The 22,433-nt window shown below is 32.2% G+C and overlaps 1 protein-coding gene across 1 annotated transcript; it reads right to left on the bottom strand.

The window, feature by feature from the left end:
• Window positions 1-11,911: 11,911 nt before the first annotated feature.
• LOC143565427 (uncharacterized) lies at window positions 11,912-14,101 on the bottom strand. Its single transcript, XM_077052403.1, has 5 exons — window positions 13,944-14,101; window positions 13,145-13,205; window positions 12,842-12,896; window positions 12,424-12,680; window positions 11,912-12,319 (listed from the first exon to the last, which is right to left on the bottom strand). The coding sequence occupies exons 1-5, from the start codon at window positions 14,099-14,101 to the stop codon at window positions 11,912-11,914; spliced, it is 939 nt and encodes a 312-aa protein (XP_076908518.1).
• Between the last annotated feature and the right edge of the window lie 8,332 nt (window positions 14,102-22,433).

The raw sequence follows: 22,433 nt of genomic DNA, 5'->3' as shown, positions 1-22,433 counted from the left end.
GGATATGAGGTCCCTTTTCCACTCGATACAAATGGACCTGAGTGCAAAGGGGGGCGTATGATCATACTTATTGAGGCAACCACTTGAAATCCACGTATATAACAAATAAGCAAGCAAGCACACAAGTCCATGATATGAATTGTAGTTTGTACGCAAAACTGTAAATCTTGAAATTTGATAGGATACATATTCTACCCCAAAATATGAAAACGTTTAAAAGGGGGTGGTGAGAAACTCACCTCGAAATCGACGATAAACTTGTAATAAAAACCGTAAGTATGATAACAAGACCAAGGCACCCAAAAACTCGTTACAGGATCCAACACGATTGAACTTCTCGAACTATAAATGAGAATAAATACAAAAATTTAAAGACTAACTAACGGGATTATACGGGTTAATTATTTAGTTAAAGATGACACATTTATTATTTTAAGGCGTGGATTATTTTAGTATTATTCTAAGCTTAACGGAAGTTTAACGGTTTTAATATTATAACTTTAATACAAATATGAGAGTCACGGTTTTACATTGAAGGGATTTTAAATTAACAATTTAGAGTTGGCGAGTTAAGGCTAACGAATCGGAACCAAATCTTAATGATATAACGAAATATATTATTTAAATATTATTTCATCTAGTAAATAATATGAGAATTTTTATTATATTTACGAAGCACGGATTTTATCTTAAAACGACTATTTTAGCGTTTATAAATATTAGCGAAAAAGAATTATAAAGTGAACGAAATGGAAAATAGATATAATATAATATTAACGGGGTTCATGAACTTAATGAATATGAAAAAAAAATTAGGGTTTTGGATGAAAATGATAAAATTTATTTATATATAATGTTATTTAACTTAAAACAATTTTATTTGATTTTTTTTATGATTTTTAATGATTTTAATTGGTTAAATATAATAAGAGAAAAATTGATAAAAAAATAAGGAAAGAGACGGTCTGACCCGGGTTCAAACCCGGGTCCTCACATCCACAGATATATAGTTTAACCAGCTGAACCAGTTTGTATGTTGTGCTTATAACAGAATCCAGATTTATATATATATATATACATTCACTTATTCATTTTCCCCATTTTCTTTATTAACAAAACCCTATATTCCAATTAATAAAACTGATCCATGTTTGCAGCAATTAGTTTAGGGGTTTGTTTACACTATTGATCGCGATATAAAAACATATAACTATTACCTCGAGAGATGCCGGAGTGAACGAGGATGATGAACGGCCGGAGTTTTGATCGGATTTTCTTGGCTTCGGATAATACGAACAATATTGTGTTAATTGATGTTTGGTATGAGTTTAAGCTTGTTAGAACGTCCTATTTGTACTTGCAATTGGTAAAAAAACGAGTTAATTGCTTTAATTGCTTTGGCCGAAAAATCCAGCGGTTGTTATGGGATTCGTTGACAATTCTAGGCCGTTATAGTGTAATTGCTTTGTTAATTATAGTGTAATATCGATGGTTACAACTTTTAATATAATTTATTTGGTTAATATCGTGATTATCGGCCAAAATAGGGTCGCCGGAATTCGTGCGTCGCCGCTGTCGGCGGGTTGGTCGGAAAAACGGGACTGGTGGGGTGGGGTTATTTTGAATATAATAACTTTAATATAATTACATAAACGGCCCCTAAAGTTTCTAATTGCTTTAAACTGAAATTAAACTATAATTACAATTTGAACCTTCAACTTTGGAATATTATAATTAATGAAATGAAAGTTAATATATTTGGATATTATATTTTACCCGTAAAGTTTGTGAATTGCTTAAATTTATTAAACATTTTAAATCCCGGAGTTTCGATGACCGAATGAAAACAAGAAACGGACGAGCGATTGTAAGGCCCCGAACCCGGTAGCCCTACTTTAGCGTCGGATTTACTCATAAACACAGTTCTTACAAATCAGAGTTCATTAAAACTTTCGCGGATTCATTACAAAACATTCAATCTCTTCTTTGATATTATAAAACAAATCATTATATTTAAAACATCTTTTCTTCCATCTTAAGATGCCAGCCGTTCAATCCATGCCATGTGCCATCCTCATGCTAGTTCTTTGGTCTGATCACCTGCGTGCATACTAAAAGTCAGCTACGCTGAGTGAGTTCTAGTTAATCGGACGCCATACAATACATACACATACATACATATCCGAAAATACATATCCATACTTAACTAGTTACCCTTCTGTTCTACATACATACTTACTACCGTACATACATATTTACAATCCCTAGCCTCAGTCCACCGAGAGTACGTTCATAGTCCGCCGTCTATACCTGTACTCAAGGTCGTGAACACGTAAAAGGTCCGCAGTCCTTACCTATGTTCACCATTCATGGCACGTGCAAGGTCCACAGTCCTTCCCTATACCATCCTACATCACAACACGTACAAGGTCCACAGTCCTTCCCTATGTTGCAACCTAGTTCATAGCACGTACGAGGTCCGCAATCCTCCCCTATGCTACAAATACAGCACGTATAAGGTCCACAGTCCTTTCCAATGCTAATGCCTATCTATAACACGTATAAGGTCCGCAGTCCTTAACTACGTTGTCGTCTATTATCTGTAAAACGTATAAGGCCCACCGTCCCTATCTACGTTTACATCTATCATCTACGTTACGTATAAGGCCCGCAGTCCTTAACTACGCCACCACCAGCCGAGTCTATGTCCGACATAAGCTAGAGGGATTTGCCATCATAACTTACTATATCGAACGTAGAACTCACATACCATTCGTGTACCTGTATACACATACTTCACATATACAATAATTACATTTTAGCATAAGAACACTCTAGGCGTTCTTTACATCATTCATTTAACAACCAAACCCCTTGTCGATACGTGCAATATCCGAAGATCGTTCACGCCCCGACAAGTATTCATTTGTAATGTTCATACATCTTCGATATATAATATTCGTACCTTTATTTTTTAACCTGACAGTACGCGCAATATCCGAAGATCGTTCGCGTACCAACAAGCAATCATTCATATCCATCACATATATCACATATGGCATACACTTATCACTTAGGATAAATGTATTAACAACACATCGAGTATGCACACAGCCCCGAAAACATAACAAGGAATGGGGCTAGAAACTCACCTGAACACGGTTACGTTCACCGTTAATCGTAATCCCTTTCCTTAGTTGTGCACGGCTGACTGTATAACAAGTATACATATCAATTAACTATCACTACTTATATCATCTTTCTAATCTTAATTACTACCCACAACGAACGGGGGTCCGGGGGCAGTCATCAGGCGAACTTAGCTTTAGGCAAAGTTAAACCTTAGGCGAACTTAGCTTTGCAGGCGAAGTTGTCATCAGGCGAACTTAGCCGTAAGCGAAGTTATCAATTAGGCGAACTTGGCCTCAGGCGAAGTTACCAGTTAGGCGAACTTGGCCGTAAGCGAAGTTATCAATTAGGCGAACTTGGCCTCAGGCGAAGTTACCAGTTAGGCGAACTTGGCCGTAAGCGAAGTTATCAATTAGGCGAACTTGGCCTCAGGCGAGGTTATCGCTTTGAAGGCGAAGTTATCGCTTTGAAGGTGAAGTTACCCAGTTCGCGGCGAAGTTGCCCAGGTCAGCCACTGTTTGGTTTCTATCAACCATTTTGGTGATTTTAACACCCTTGTTATGGTTCGACATCACCCACTACGTTCCCCAACCGTTTTCGGTCGTATATATACTATAAAGCTTGGATCTTTAAACTTTAAAGATCAAGAATCATACCTTTTTGTGCTCGTTTGGATCTCGTTTAACTTGTTAGTCACAACTAATCGCTCACTCTCTCTCGGATCTTGTTCGTTCCTCTCCCTCGGCCGCCGGCGGTGCGTGTGGCGTGTGGTGTGTGTGTTTTGGAGTGTTAGAGGATAAGGTGGAATGAATGATAGTTTAGGGTTTAGGGGATATTTATATCTCTTAAAGCCCATGGACCTAAGGCCCATTCTCATTTAACCCATCTCAATTAATCTAAGTCCATGATCCGCTCCTTACTAGATATTAAATAATTAATAACGCGAAATCACTAAACGTAACTTTCTTCATTTAACATTATAAATTTTAGGATGTTACAGCGATAAACGTAAATCCTCATGGATATTATAGTTACGATGAATGTTAAACACAATTATAATGAAACGACGAAACGGTTCGGTTCAGTGAATAAATAAAGATACTAAAATGACAAGTGTCCCAAAGAAAGCGTGCAACGAAAATTAATAACATTAATATACATACATACATACATATATATATATATATATATATATATATATATATATATATATATATATATATATATATGGGAGGGATATTTTAAAAACCATGCTGAGTTGTAAGAACTTAAAAACTCCATTCTAGGCCACACATTTAATTAAATTAATTGTAATATGTGGTTGAGATTAAATATGGCAAAAAAATCAAAGTAAGGGAGAGAATAAATATGTAACTGATTACACTAACTTAAACGTCCGTTACACATGTGTAAAAAGTCGACTCGGTGCGTAAAAAATTCTGTAATTTTTTTACGTGTATGTAACCTACATATATTACGCATGTGTAAAAAAAATTCAGAAAAAAAAATCGTTACACTGAGTTCTTTCGAGTTCTTAAAACTCAAAGGGGTTCTCATTTGAAATATCCCCTATATATATATATAAACTGAAAATTTAAAATGGGTCGGATTTTCGGGTTTGAAAAGTAACGAATGTTACATGTATAACTTTCAACCAGATTGTTGTAGGTTTTTATTTAACATGATGTCTAAAATAGGTGAAAAAAATAGCTTTTCAAAAGAAAAAAAAATGATGGTAGTAAATATATAATAGTTATTAATTTATTGTTAACATCTATCTATTATAATAAAAACCTACTTAATTTTGCCACTTGTCAATCTTATAGCCCTCCTCATATTTTTTTCAACTTATTTTAACATATGGTCCCTTATCTTTAAGGCATTTCAATATATGAATTCAAGTTTATTTTTTATTAATGGTAAATCCTAACCGATTCATTCATTAACATTAATGGTGAAATAAGAAAATAAGGAAATTTCAACATTGAAGTTGCAAGCCTTTAAGAATACAACTTTCAAGTCACAGATAATTGCAAATTAAAGAAAATAAAGGCGCTTTATTGTCAAGAATTTGGATTTGTATGGTAATAACTACAAATTATTTTTAAACTGGGATTCGAACAACAGTGCATAATATTTTATATAAGGTTGGTTTCAAATTTAGAATTAAAATTTTCTTATATGCAATTGAACTCAGGAAAATTTGTATTTTCTTAATTTTTTCTAAACATTTTGTATAAATATTGTAAACATGGAAAATACCTATTACATAAATCTTTGTGTTTAGCTTTAATTAATTCATTAAAGTTGAATATTATAATTACAATCCACATGCAAAAAGATTTACTATATGAATAATATGTCATTTATTTATTTGACTTTTTATGTAATATAAAGGGTTTTAGTAATAAGAATATTAATATTTAGTTTTCAATATTTTCTTCTATAGCTCAGACCAAAATGCTTCAAAACATATATTTTATGACTTGATTTATACCTTTTTTACATATTTAAATATAATTAATTTTATATGCCTTATAAGACAAATTAATTAATTAAACGCATTCAAATTCAAAAAAATTTAAACCAAAAAATCTATTTCAATCTCATCCTACTACTTTAGCTTTCCAAAAACCATTTAGGATATTGAAACCTAGATTCATAGAATATCGTTTTCGCTAGGTTTTTATATGATTTCAATATTATATTAACTTATTAATTTTATTTTTATACAAATACAACGAATTAGGATTATATTAGTGTTTTCTGTTGTTAATACATAATTAAAGTATTTATTATGGTTTATATTCAAAATAATAAAGCTATACACAAAATTTTAAAAAATTACAGTTCTAACATTTATTATTAAAATATGTTAAAAAAATTCATTAAAATTCACAGCTTAATTATAGTGCAACTTAATAGAGACATTTTTATTTTTATTTTTATTTTTCTTATTATTTGTAACTTAATCATGTTCCTCATTACAGTTCAAGGATATTCTATTTTCATATTAATTTTAAAAAAATAGTTAATTGGGTTAAAAAGTCATTTATTGTGTTTTCTTAAAATCCGAAATCTTTGCTTCTTCTTCTTCTTTTTTTCTCTCTATAAGTTGTTAATACACACACACACACACTAGTTTGAGGCTCGTGTATTACACGGTTAACTTATGAAATTTTAAACATTAATCATTAAGTGAAATACAATCAGCAAAAATGATCATATAATGTTAATAAAATTAAATTTACATTAAAATAACAGAAATTACATAACTAAGATTACACAAATACGTTGCAAATAAGTAAAACCTTCATTGTATACTACATTTGTGATTGTATTGGTCGGTATACACTATTTATCAAAACTCAAAATCTTTAGTCCATGTCTGCTTGTAACTCTTGATAATGTAACAAATATGCCTGCTTATAACTCTTCTGTGTGACAAATAAGGTTCTTCAAGTGCATTCCAACCCTAATAAATGATACTGTATCCATGAAACCAACAAAAAAAATATCCATGCACATAAAATATCATACCTTTTAATTAATTAATATGATGTCATTTGAGATCATCTGCTAATGAATGAAACGGCTATGATTTAAATTTAAACAAATATTGATTTCATATATTGAAATGACTTAAAGAATAAGGACTATATATCGAAATGGGTTGAAAAAAATGTGAGAATGGCATTGACAAGTGGCAAGAATATGTAATATTTTATTACAGATGGCGGTGGGGATGAACAGCGGTGGGAATTAGGGTTTGTTATTTGGGTTGGGTGTGTGTTATGAAACAAAATGGACAGAATAATAAAAGGATCCGAAAACTATTATTTGAACGGGTTGACCTGAAATAAAAACCATTTATTGAATATGGGTTAAAAAGGTGAGGAAAGGCTAGAGCTTGACAAGTGACACAATGAAGTAACCTTTTATTAGAATAGTAAGACTGTAAGATAGTAAGATTAGGGCTTGTTATTTGGGTTGGGTGTGCGTTATGAAAAGAAATGGATAGAATAATAAAAGGATCCGGAAACTATTATTTGAGCGGGTTGACCCGAAATAAAAACCATTTATTGAATATGGGTTAAAAAAAGTGAGGAGTGATGAGAGCTTAACTAGTGGCACAATGAAGTAGCATTTTATTAGAGTAGTAAGATTGGTTAAAAAAATGATGAGTGATGAGAGCTTGACAGTGACACAATGAAGTAGCCTTTTATTAGAATAGTGAGATATATATATATATATATATATATATATATATATATATATATATATATATCGATTAATTAAGTATTTCAATAACTTTCCATTATATTAACAAATAACACGGAATTAGTATTCAAAATTTAAATCTTCCTTATCCAATACTTTGAACTATTATAAATAAGAATCACTACCTTCTCTTAACTCAGAATAATCATTGTTATTTGAACAATAACTTTAAGGTTAGTATGTCTTTGTCATTTTCCTATGAATTACATTCATATGAAATGAAATAAATCATTTTGTTATATTTTAATTTTCGATTTTAGATGTTGCTTGATTATACAACTTTTAATTGTAAAATATAAAATCAATTAAAAATTTGTCCTACACAAAATACTAATGACAACAATGTATCATGATCAATCATTTTCAGATTCTAAAATTCTAAGGGTGATTATATCATCTAAGTTCAGGTAATCTGGTTTTTGGGATAATCATGTTTTTTTGGATAAACATAAACAGATAATATCAAATGACATTATATTAATTGTTTAAAAAGTATGATATTTTATGTGTATGAATATTTTTTTTGGTTAGTTTCATGGATATTTTTTTTCATTATTTAGGGTTGGTATGTACTTGAACGAACCTTATTTGTTACATGGACAACTATACGTGGCAACATCAAAAGTTACAAGCAAACCTATATGTTACCTTATAAAGAGTATAAGAACACATGAACTATAGATTTTGATTTTTATAATAATGTACACCGACCAATAAAACAGCAAATTCGTGTACAAGGAAGTTTTGTTTACTTATTTGTAACATATTTGTGTAACCTTAGTTCTATAACTTTTATAATTTTAATGTAAATTGTAATTGTATTAACAATATATGATAATTTTGTTAAATGAATTTCATGTAATAGCTATAGTTTAAAATTTTCATTAATTACCTGTGTAATACATGGGCCTCAAACTAGTAAAATATAAATCCTCGTTCTCGTGTTTTGAGAAAACACTTTTTAGTGTATCTATTTTCTCATTGGGCCCAAAACACAGCTTGAGCCTTGAGAAATTAGAAAAGTTTTATATTTTGGGCCAACAATATCCGTACCCATAAGTCCATAACTCAAGTAACATTTACTTACACTAAATGGGGGTGGGGTGGTGGGCTATAGTTTATGATAGGGATGAGCATTTGGTATTTGGTACCGTTACCGGTACCGACCGGGACCGAAATTAGTACCGATTTGGTACCGTTGGTACCGAATCAGCACCAAAGTTTTGAGTTTCGAGATCGGTACAGTACCGGTAACGGTACGGGTACAGTACGGTACCGGTATCCCGAATTTTTACCTTGAATACCGGTACCGTCTCGGTACTGGTACCGAACCGAATATTTTGGTACCGTTACTGGTACCAAGATTTGACGATTTTTGGGATTGGTATTTACGGTACCGGTACGATACCGAGCTCATCCCTAGTTTACGAGCCCTTGTGTCATGAAATTTGATTAGATTTAATATAACAATAATTAAGCTTGTTGTTTAGCCTATTAATATTACTTTTTAATTATTCAGAATTAAGGTTATCTTATAACCGTTAACAAGCTATGAACTAAAGAGGTAGTCTCTTAATGTGCGTTAAGACGCTACCAAACGGGACCTAAGTTTCTAATAATTGTTCATTTGGTTGGATACTACAATAATGACTTACTAGGCTAGTTACCCATGTTACATACGAGTGAAAAATAAAGAAAACGTAATATATATGTGTATGTTATATATTTTAATAAAGTAAATATCATATTTATAAGGACGGATAATTTTACATAATTAAATTTAATTAAAACATTATAATCATTTGATTTTGGTCAATAAGAATGAGAAAAAAAATAGATATAAATCGTTTGAATATTATACAATTTATATATTGTGAATTATGAAAATGTCAACATTAAATATAATTTTGGTTTTATACTTGAATAGAATTCATATTTATATATGTTAAGTCAAAAAACATAACTTAATTACCACTTAAGTAGAGCTGGTAAGCAATTTTAGTTTGAAACATGAGGTCTTGGATTCAACACCCAAATCACACAATAATTTATTTTTCTAAATTTTACAAACCTTACTACCCTAGAAAACGGGCCCATAGGTTATAATAAGAAAACAGATCATAGGTCATGATATAATACAAAATAGCTAACATGACATCTACTTAGCATTCTATGTGGATGACCTAGTTGAATTTTATGTGGACAATATGTCTTCTTTTAATAGTATAATTATAACACAATAATTTATTTTTCTAAATTTTACAAACGTTGCTTGCTGCCCTGGAAAATGGGCCATAGGTTATAATAAGGAAACGGTTTATGGGTCATGATATGATAGAAAATAGCTGACATGACATCTACTTGGCATTCTATGTGGATGACCTAATTGAATCTCATGTGGACAATATGCCTTCTTTTAATAGTATAATTAGATTAGATGACTTAATGAGTGTTTTTACAATTTCTTTTATTTAAGATGTAAAAAAACTTACAAACTTTTTACCAGATGCGGGAAATACTTTTGTCTTAACTAATAACTAGCGGGCATTTACTCGCGTTCTATGATGAATCGATTATGAATAAAAATATATGAAAACGCATATAAAAGTAAGTTGTAAGGTAATAAAAAGCTAGTTGAATTTCTTTTCATCAGCATTCAATGGGTTTATATTTATTAAACTATAACAAACTCATATTTTTTTTTTTTCAAAAAGACAATTAAAGAATGCAACATGATAGTCGTGTGTTGTGGTGGTGACGTTGGCATGGTTATCACACAAAGAGAAGGTTATTGTCTTTTTTAATTTTGAAAAGTAGATAAAAAAGCGTATTGACACTATATCAGGAAATAAAAACGAGCGTTAAGTATGAAAATGAATATCAAAAGTCGTATAACCAAAATTTAAAACCGTGGAAACCATGCAAAATTTAGCATTTCAAAATAAAATATGCTTAGCCGTCCCAATAATCACCCATTAGCCGTCGAAATTGGAATAGGGAATTTTGATATCTGACTGCTTAGCCGGCATATCACGATTACTTGTTGTCTTTTAGTCTTCTTAGCCAACCCTTCAAATGCAAACCCTTTCTCTTTTTTTGATTACCTATATCGCTAGTTGGTGTTGGCTAAACGGCTTAGCTAATGTGTTCTCGTTTAACTGGTCCTTTTTTTTAATCGAGGCTTATTTCGTAATGATGTTGACAGGCACGACTTTGGTGGCCTGCCCTTCTTTAGCCGACCCTTTTTCTTTAAACAATTTTACGTAGAGAAATGTCAATAGGCACATTTTTAAGCCATCTAAATGTACTTGCAAGACTTAGTTGGGGTTTGTTTAGTCTAGATTGATGTCTGTTTAAAAGTTATACATTTAATTGCATTAAAATTATTTTAAATCATCTATAAATACACAAATGAATTGCATTTAACTTGACTAATCATTTAAATAAATATAACAAAAGAAATGGCATATTTCCTAGAATATGGTTCTCTGTCGTCTCCTGTAACGTCAAAATGGATAAAAATTGATTGGAGATGTAAGAGACATGCGAGAGGTTTGTCTTCGACAAATTCTCTATCCCTCACTAGGTTATAGCCCGTGTTACACACGGTTGAAAATATATATACTTCATATATATGTATTTGTATATAATACAATACAAGTTCAACTATCTTTAAAAATTAGCAAACAAAATAAAACTAAAATTCCCAAAGACATTGAAAATGCATGTAATTAATATTATAACGTGAAAACACATACATAACATACCAGTAAGCTTAATCACAATAAGCTTCCAAAAAATTTTTTATATACCACATTTGTTGTTTGATTCGTAAGACTACCTTGTTTGTCTAAGATGACTATTTTAATGTCGTCTCTAGTCTTCACTTTTGACAAAGAAAAATAAAGCTGACCGTGTGTAAAAACTGTCTCTTTTAAGTGCAACCAGCGCTTGCTAACGATTGTCCTGGACTTTTATTATAGTCATTGCAAAACAAATAACAACATGAAACTGCCTTCTCTTTAACTTGAAAGGAAGTTTTTTATCTGATAGAGTAAGAGGACTTTGACTGAGTAACACACGATATTCGATATTAGTACTAGAAATAACCTTAGCTTCGATAACTCTTTTTCTAAAGCTAACAATCTGTAGGCGAGTTCCATAATCTGAACACAGACCTTAAGTACCAATCTATGGTTAGGCAAACTAGGCATCTTTATCCCGTTCAGAAAATCAGGAGAGTACAACGTTGGATCAAATTCTTCAGATACACTTTAACCTCATCTACACTGTCTAAACTTAGATATTTCATCTCTTCACTCGGAAAAAATCCTAACATACGGTCGTTAATTTCTTGCACGACCTCGTTTAAAGGAGCCAATGCTGCACATTATTGAAAATAATTCACCTCATTGAAGCTTTCTAAAATCGATGGATAAACAAAATTTATTAGATCAGATATTGGATCCAGTGATTGTTGAATTAGAAGATCATTTGGAATTTATATAATTGCTTCATCGTCATTTGGACAACCAAGATTGCCTTCACCAATATCAAATAACCAATCTGCAAACTCTTTGATCTCACGAACAGGTAATGATTGAGAACCAAGAGTGAGTCTCATGTTTTTTGTTAACTTCAAAATTTTACATTTAGACCATATATGTGAAGAAATTATTGTAGCATTCGCACAATCACTTCTTGTAGCATTTTGTACAACTAGCAATATTTGATCACCACCAAAAACAATAATCTTGCCTTCAGTTGTATTTCCAGGATGACCTGTCATAACATCTTCTAAGGTTCTATCCAACGCTTCGAATGCATGGTTATGAATCATAGGAGCTTCATCCCAAATAATTAACGAAGTCTTTTTCAATAGTCCAGACACGTCAGCATTTCCCTTAACCTGGAATAATATAAAAAAAAGAGACACATAATTATTCAATTGAATAAAACATAGTAAAAAAACTTTTCAAATATATAATGCATCTTAAGTAATTTAGACAACACCGGACACCGAGAATCCTCGGTTAGATTTGTTGGAATAAGAAATCTGGAATGAGCTGTTCTACCACCTTCCAGTAATAACGAAGCTATGCCGCTTGACGCGACGTTCAAAACAATATGACCCTTCGACCAAACGGAAGCAGATAACGCTTTCCATAAATATGTCTTCCCTGTACCGCCATAACCGTAGACAAAAATAGCACTACCTTTGTTGGCACTCCTGAAATCCATCATCTCACTGTACACACCTTGTTGTTCGTCTGTTGACAAAAAAAAGGACGGTTAAACTCATTTGTAAGAGACTCGGTATCGTAAGATAGCTCTTCAAAAATGAGAGGATTTATTGCTGATGATAGAGTCCTTATCTGGGTAAGGCATTGTTTAAACTTCCGAAGAGTTGAGTTCTTTGAAACCAAAAAACCTTCGATGTCAAGAAACGTCAGATTCTTGAGTTGGTCTTCGGTAAGCATCAAAATCTGCATTATCATAGCAAGTAAAGTAGTATTCTAAGAATCTTACAATATAATTGTAAGTTATTAAAACTATAATCTTTTACTAAAAATGATCGGTTGTAAATACCTGGATTGTTCTGTTTTTTTTATTGTTTATAAAGAAGGATGTCAACTAAAATTTGCCAAGTACTTTCACAAACAAAATCAGGCCTAGACAAGATGTACGTCGTCAACATTGTGGAAAATAGACTTCGTATATAATATCCACTCACAGTATAACTTGCTTCTTCGATGGCTTCAATACACTCCTTATCATTGTCTAAAAGACCCCTTCTATAGCACGCGTCGTGAAAATTGTCACAAACAACACCATCTACTGTTTTGATGTCTTTAAAACATTTCGATCATTTGACCCTGTTTAACAGAATCCTTAAGTAGTATGCTTCATCAAACTATGTCGGAACAACATGAACTCTACCAATTGAATATCCACTCTTTCGTAGTTCCCATTTACGACCTTATTTTTTCCATACAAACATCGTTGGAAACTCAGCGTAGGTGAGCTTCCTTGCACAGTCATACATTTTATTGCATTCCATTGTTATGCTTCCTCAATGAAGTCAACAGCCAAACCAACTCAGGCTTAGCAATCGAAGAAAAAAGTGCTTGATGCCTTGGAAGCAGCTAAACAAGAGGTCTAAGAAGTACTCTTAGATGATTAGGATTTCGACATCAAAGTGCTGATGGGAATCGGGATTCCCAAAGAAACAAAAGATCAGTTGGTCAATTTCCTCAAAAGCAGAATCTCAACCTTTGCATGGAAACATGAGGACATGACAGGTATTTATAAAAATATTATCACTCACAAATTGGGATTGGATAAAAGTTTCAGGCCAATTCACAAAGAGAAGAAAGTTCGCACCCTAAAGAAATGCCATCATCCAAGAAGAGGTTGAGAGATTGTTGAAAGCAGGGATGATCAGGGAGGTAAATTTTCCAAGATGGTTGGCCAACACGGTAATGTTCCAAAAGAAGAATGATAAGTGGAGAGTTTTCGTTGACTACACAGACCTCGACAAGGCTTGCCCTAAAGATCCTTTCTCATTGCCACATACAGACTCCATGGTGGATGCGACTGCTAGGCATGAGATGCTGACCTTTATGGACGCCTCTTCGGGATTCCAACAAATCCAAATGGAACCCTCGGACCAAGAAGATACGACATTCATGACTCCAACAGGTCTATATTGTTACACTATCATGCCTTCGGTTTGAAAAATGCAGGGGCAGCCTATCAAAGATTGGTCAACATGATGCTCAAATAAAAACCGGGGGACACCATGGAAATCTATATTGATGATATGGTGGTGAAATCGAAGAAATCTGGGGATTACCTCCGGGATCTTGAAGAAGCCTTTAATATCCTTGAAAAATACAGCATGAAGCTGAACCCGTCCAAATGTCACTTTGGAGTAGGGGCGGGCAAGATTTTGGGATACATGGTTATTAAGAGAGGGATAGAAGCAAGTCCAGAGCAGATCAAATCCATCGTGAACCTAAAAGCACCTGCCAACGTAAAGGATGTTCAGATATTAACCGGCAGTATCGCAGCTTTGAATAGGTTTATCTTAAGATCCTCAGAAAGGTGCAAAGAGTTCTATAAGATCCTTTAATAGAACAAGAAGTTTGAACGGGGACAGAAGCATGAGAAGACGCTTGAAGACTTAAAACTATACCTTTCATCAGCACCTTTACTCATTAAGCCTGAAGATGATGAGCCATTATTCCTCTATTTGGCGGTATCCCGAGACACTTTAAGTGTCGTACGAGTCAAAGATCATGAAGGGTAACATCCTATCTACTATATAAGTAAAAGTCTATTAGATGCTGAAGCAAGATATTCTCATTTAGAAAAATTAATTTTAGTTTTAGTTATAACCTCTGCCAAATTAAGACACTATTTTGAGACACATACTATTTTTGTTAAAACTAATTATCTTATTAGAAATATTTTGAGAAAACCTGAAATGTCTGGTAGGATAGCTAAGTGTTAAATTGAGTGCTTATGATCTTGTCTATGAGCCTATAACAACAATTAAATCCCAAGCTTTAGCTGACTTTGTGGCTGATTTTAGTAATGATATCTAGCGGGAAGCTGATTGGGAAGTTAAACAACTAGACTAGGATAAGGGTAAATGGATATGAATATTGTATACTGATGGAGCCTCAAATGTCAGGGGACAGGCTTAGGAATCATCCTGAAATCGCCATAGGAGGGCATAATACCTCAGGCAATTAGATGTGATTTCCAAGCTACGAACAATGAAGCTGAGTATGAAGCTTTAATTGCTGGCCCTTCAATTATCTAAGGATTTAGAAATTAAAAACATTCATGTATTTATGGATTCCTTTAACACCCTGGCTTAAGCGGAAACATCCGAGTGTGACGTACAGATTGTTCAACCACACGTGGCAATATATTATGACAATAATAACATTAATTCATTTCAAGCAACATGTAACACAAGTTCAAATGTAAAAATACAAATCCAAATCAAAATCACAATCATAACAATAGTTTGTTTATTTGAATAACCTAGGAACTCAATGTCTTCAATACGTCAACCTCTAATTACGGTACCTATAACATACGTATAAAATATTGTCAGCTATAAATATAGCTGGTGAGTTTCCACAGTTTAAATACGTACATAAAAACCATACAATTCATAGACATATGATAAACGAGCAGGTAAGTCCTTTCTAGTTGGTAACAACCAACGTACTCGGGTAATCGCGCAAGTAAGGTCCTTTCTAATTGGTAACAACCAACGTACTCGGATAATGAGGCCCTTTTCCACTCGATACAAATGGACCGAAGTGCAAAGGGGAGCATATGATCATACTTAATGAGGCTTCCATGTTCAAGTAATATTCGAGCAAGTAATTCAAGTAACACATAAGTCCATATACGAATTGTAGTTTTGTAATCGAAATAATAATACTTGGATTTTTATAATGGATACATATGCTACCCCAAAACAATAAAACGTTTAAAAAGGGGTTGTGAAAAGCTCACCTTAGTAATTGAAGCAAAAAGGAAAACTTGAAAGCGTTGAAGATGGCAAACAATTGAATGCGTCACAAAAGCCGAAACGAGCGATCCACACTAACTAGAATAAATGAAAACAAGACTCAAACGATAATCGTACGGGGTGGTTTTTTTGCATAACTTGTAAAGAATTATTTTATATTATTTTTATATTTTTTATTATAATATTATTATTTATGTTTTAACGGGAAAACGGTTATTAATATGATAAAATATTTTAACGGCGAGGATATGAGGTTCGAACGTTCAAAATTACTTGAACTTTTGTTTATATGTCGAAAACGTAATTATTGCATTAACGAAACGGTTTTTAGAAAATTAAAGTTTACGTTACGATTAGTAAACGATTTTTAGTTACGGTTTACGAAAGCGAGAAACTTGGTTTTTAAGTGTGAAATGGTGAGATATATTTTATAATTAATTACATAATTTTTATTTAGTTTAAAAAAGTTTTCATAAATTTATTATGATTTTTAAATGATTTAAATTAGTTAATAAATGATAATTAAATTAATAAAACATATACAAAAAAAACGAAGGTTCTGACCCGGGGTTTCGAACCCGGGTCTCAGTGATACGGGTTTACGGTGTTAACCAACTGCTCTAGGTAGGACATTCGTTTAGAACACAGTATATATATATATATATATATATATATATATATATATATATATATATATATATATATATATATAGGAGATTTCAAATAAGAACCCCTTTGAGTTTTAAGAACTCGAAAGAACTCAGTGTAACGATTTTTTTTTTTGATTTTTTTTTACACATGCGTAATATATATAAGTTACATACACGTAAAAAAATTACAGAATTTTTTACGCACCGAGTCGACTTTTTACACATGTGTAACGGACGTAAAAGTTAGTATAACCACTTACATATTTATTCTCTTTCCTACTTTGACTTTTTTGTCAGATTTAATCTCAACCACATATTCCAATTCGTTTAATTAAATGTGTGGACTAAAATTGAGTTCTTAAGTTCTTAAAACTTAACATGGTTCTCAAAATATCTCTTCCCTATATATATATAAACAGATTTTAAAGGTTTTAATTAATAATAATAATAATTATTATTATTATTATTATTATTATTATTATTATTATTATTATTATCGTAATATAACAGGTTATATAAAAATATGATAAGAGGACGCGTTACCCGGGTTTCGAACCCGGGTCTGATCAATATTAATCAGACATGTTAACCAGTTGAGCTGAGTGTTCATTCAGTTTAAACTTGAAAAAGATTATATTTATATAATAATTAAAATTCATCTTCTTCATCTTCAAGAACATAAACCCTAATTTATCAAATGAGGTTTCTGTTCCATGTTCGCTATAATTAACTTGGGGTTTCTGTTTATTGGTTCATCGCCATTTTAATGCACATAACAATTACCTTAATATGTTTTGTTTTGCCCGAGATTAAGGTCGTCGGAAAAATTAACAAAGAAGCTCCCAATTACAGAAAATCTGTGTATTAGAGGGGGATTAAGAGGAGTGAACAAGTTGTTTAGGAGCTTAGGAATCTATTTATACTAGGTAGGGGAGCGTTTACGCGTTAAACGCTTTGATTTGATTCCCGCAATTTCCGGCGAGTATCATGGGTTTAATCCGCGGTTAGAGTTTGTTATAATATAATTAAGACACTAGATATCGTTGTTACTTGGTGGCATAACGCGTTGAACTAACAATACGAGTCAAAGATTGAGGTTTGGAGGTTGATTTGGGATTGTCGGCGCCGCTACCGGCGACGGCGGCCGAAAAAACAGGGGAAGGAATGGGGGGGGGGGGGTAGGGTTAAATATTTTAATAATATAATTTAAATAATATTTACACTTTGGGCCCTAAGGTTTCATAATCCTTTAAATTGAAAACTTAATCTCTTTTAAGTTAGTAATAAGTATTTAAAGTTTACACCTTTAACCCTAAACTTTTTAATTAAATTATATAGTTTTCGGTTTTGGATTACTTACCCGTTTAACCTGCATGGCTCGATTAACGTTTAAAGCTCGGAATTTATAATCAATTGAACAACAACGATACACAATGTTCATTGAACGATAAATGTTGGGAACACTTTATTAATAATAAATAATACATCGAAATGACCCAACGGGTCGGGTTTACAAATACAAAAACGAATAAAAAATTGACAAATGTCACAATTCCTTATTGCTTGCTAACCACTTTAATGGCTCCTATGTTAAGTGAAAAACTAACTAAATATCTCCAGATAGTTAAAAATATGGCAGAGAAATTTGATTCCTTTGTCATTGAACATATACCTAGGAAGGAAAATGCTAAGGCAGATGCTTTGGCAAATCTTGAATCTGCTTTCAGAATCCCGGTGGAAATAAAAATTTCAATCATACATATCCTGAATCCAGTCACATATATGCCTTCACTCGATGAAAAACAAATAATAAGAAAAGCTGCCAAGCAAGATCCTCAAGTCAATGAAGTAGCAGACACTGAAGATGCAGCTGATCGGGATCCTCAGATCAATCAGGAATCCTGAGTCCAACCTATCAAGAAATCTTTGCAACACAACGAGATTCCTAAGGATGAGAATCCTAAAGCCTTTCGTATGAAGGTATCTCGATTCCTTATTTTAAACAAAATTCTCTATAAGAAATCTCTTACATGTTCATACTTGAGATATCTGGAGGATCCTGATTTTTGCAAAATTTGATGATTTTTGCAAAGGTGAGTTTGGAAAAATAAAAAATAATAAAAAAAAAACATCAAAAAAGGGTATGTCTATTTATAGGTAAGAAGTTTGTTTTACAAATACTAATAACTTGAAGAAGTATAACAAAATTAAATATTTAGTTTGATAGCTAAAAACATTAAATCTAGCGGCTAAACCCAATACACGCCGGCCCTTTTATTTTTAGCCGATGTGTCGCAAGGTTGTTAGAGCCAGCTAAGGAAGTTTAGTGGGAGCCGATGTGACAACCCTCATTTATCTAGGTAAAATATTTAATTTACATCTACTTGAATTTTTACGTGAAACATTATGTGAACTAAACCAAATATGGTTATTGTTGGTCTTTGCGGTGATGCACTATTTGAACACACTCTTATTATGCATTAGTACTATATTTCCTAGGTTTCATAGAAAGTTATATGAAATTCTAGTTACATGTGAACTATTTATAGAAACTTTTCGACACTTGATAAGCAATGGTGATCAACCGATATCATTTAAACTTGGAAACTTCATCCAGAAATACTTGTAACATATCAATATATATACCTCTAATACTAAAATAAATGCAAAAGCAACAAAAACTTTCATAAAAAAAAAAAGAAAGAAAGAAAAAGAAACTTCAGTTGAAAACCCGACAAGACTTACATACGCGACCCCTAAAACAAATTATATACTAAATTTAATTAATTAATAGAAAAAAAATTATAATATGTATTATTAATAACTTCGAAAATAATATATGCATATTGATCGGTTCACTTTATGTACTCGTATATGCATATTAATGAACTTAAGCATGTGTTAATATTATCATAAGTTACTATCTTTTTTTTGTCTTGTTTGAATTCAACTAATAAAAGATAAAAATTTAAAAGGAAAAGAAATGCAAACTCCTTCTGCACCTAGGAGTCGTTGCACATGCACTCCCAAGGCTTATCAAACTTTTATTCAAACTTCCAACTCAATATAACTCAAACTTCAAATTTACCATATCCCTTTAATATCTCTTATGATTAGTTCTACCCTCCCTTTAATAATTAATAGAATTTTTTACCAAACTAGTGTTTGTGGAAAAAATATTTACCATTTTGGTGTTCCATGAAAACTATTTATCAAACTAGTGTTTTCCTTTATTTTCTATTCATCTTTTATTATTAAATCATCATATTAGAGTTTCTTTTTTATTATTTTTATATTAGTTAACCTTTTTTTATATTTTATCAACAAAACTTTTCTTATTTTTTTTATCTCGTTGCTATTCTTTTATTTCTTTTTTTTTTATTGTTTTCAAATGTATTTATTTTTTTGTTTTTATTTAAATATATTCATTTTACGAATTTTATTTTTTAGGTTTAGTTTCGAGACTTTGACGAACATAACCGATACCGATCAAATCCACGTCGAATAATCACCGCAACGTCTGGGTTTTACCAAATTATGTTATTTTTTTGTTTTAAATATGTTCATTTACGAATTTATTTTTGGCCGGGTTAAGTTCCGGTACGGTAACGAACCTAACTGGTACTGATGTTCTAGATTCTTTTCGTTTTAAATATGTTCAGTGTAGCATATTCAGTTTATTTTACACATTTTTTTAAATTTGTTTATAGTTATAGAGATCGGTAGCGACTCAACTTCATTTGGCATTTTTGCCTTTTTGTTTGTGTTCTTTGAATTTCATATTTTCGTTTATATTTGATATTGAGACTCGTGGCTTGTAGCAGGTTAAGTTTTAATATTTGGTTATCTTTTTATGTTTCTTATTTCATTTTGAATTTATTTAGATGATTTATTTGTTTTTATATTTCACAATAGTAGATAAAAAATAAATAAGAAGAAAAGAATTATAACAATTAGTGAAAATACAAAAAAAAAAAGAAAGAAAAGAAAAGCTGACTGATAATAAAATATATAAAAAAAAGAAGATACTGGATTGATGGATAAAATATACATAAGCATTATGTTATAAAAAAATAAATAATCGATTAACTAAATAAAAAAAATTAAAAGACTCCAATAAAAGAATTTAAAAATAACAATGGATATAAAACAAATGAAAAACACTAGTTTGGTAAATTGTTTTCATGGATCACCAAAATGATAAATATTTTTTTCACCAAAACTAGTTTGGTAAAAAATTCATAATTAATACTACTCATTAATATAATTAACAACACCTACAACCCCATCTTCCTCCCTGAATGAATACGTAACTAGCCTCCATCAAATTTCAAGGCCATCATAAGCAAGATCAAACTAAGATCTAAGAAGCTGCAAGATTTTCTTGGAAAGAAAACAAGAAGCGTCATCTCCGTATACCGTTCGAACCGTCGTCGCATTCGTATAGGACGACCTTCTTCACTTATTTTCTATTTTGTGTGGAATAACTATCAACGCTATCAGGTGAGTTCATAGCCCCACTTTTACTGTTTTCAAACCTTTTCGGGGGAGAAACATGCTTGTTTATATGAAACTATGAAACATACTTAAATGCTTATATGTTGTGCATCATATAACCTCTTAATGTTGATATATGAGACTATTTTGTCACCTTGAAAGTCCCCTAATATACATAACTAGTTAACTCTCGGATGGAGCCGATTGGACATTATTGAGTAGTACTATTCGGACTGACCAACCCACTCATGGCTCAATCGCGCCGGCCAACGCCACATTATGGCACATTGAGTGAATATGTCCACTATTTTTACCCATGTTTCGTGAGAAGACATGCTGGCTAGGGGTGTGCATCAATAGACTTAGTTGTGGACTCATGTTTGATACATCATGTGCATATACGCGTACGATTGGCATATAGCATTATAAACAATATACTTTTTGCTTGGAAACAAATTGTTTTATACTAAACCCGTGAACTCACTCAACTTTTTAGTTGACATTTTAAGCATGTTTTCTCAGGTAATAACGTTTAGTTTTGCTGCTTGTGCTTGGAAGCTTCTAATTGGATGCATTGTTAGGAAGATTTGAAGTGATTGCATTTATGTTTTGACGCAAACATTTTTGTTTTGTTTGGTTTGATTTTGGATTTTGTGTAAGACATGGCTAGACATTTCGCGCCCGCGTATGTCACAACTCTTTTATTTTTTTGGATTTTGAACCATTTTCTCTTACATTGAGCTCAAGTTGTTATATATGATTCGTCGCACTCCCGCGTTTCTGCCTTGGTGGGGGTGTGACAGCCGACCAAAGAGTGTGTTGGAGTTGGCTAAGACAAAGACACGCTGGCTAAGCTGGTGCATGTTAGGCGGCTACAAGACGACGTGGCAAGCCGGGGTATATATGTAGATTGGTAGGCTAAGTTTAGGTTACTACTGACATATGCCACTTGGTTAGTCAAAAGGTGGGTTTCAATAAGGGTCGGCTAAAGGCTTAACCAGCTTGTCTGACATGAAGTCACCTTATTGGTCTAGAAGTAGAATGTCTATAAACAAGTAGGCTAAAATCTTGTGTCTATTTAAAAAAAAAATAGATCAACAAGGTCTTTTCCGATAATTTTCTCATAAAATAACTATTAACAAAATGCATCCTTTACAATAAATAGTTAAAACAAGTTAAGAATTAATCATAGGTTACATTTAGCAATCCTCATTATAGTTGCCTATGTTCTTAAAAACATCACGACTTTTAATGTAAGGGTCACCAAGGGTTTGGGTTAGCTTTATACCGATCCACAAAGAAACTTTTCAGTTATTTGT

The sequence above is a fragment of the Bidens hawaiensis genome, unplaced genomic scaffold (genome assembly GCF_021521415.1).
Source record: "Bidens hawaiensis isolate Kalapana, Puna unplaced genomic scaffold, B.hawaiensis_p1.1 tig00001206_1, whole genome shotgun sequence".
NCBI lineage: Eukaryota > Viridiplantae > Streptophyta > Magnoliopsida > Asterales > Asteraceae > Bidens > Bidens hawaiensis.
This window is presented reverse-complemented; position numbering and strand designations above follow the sequence as displayed.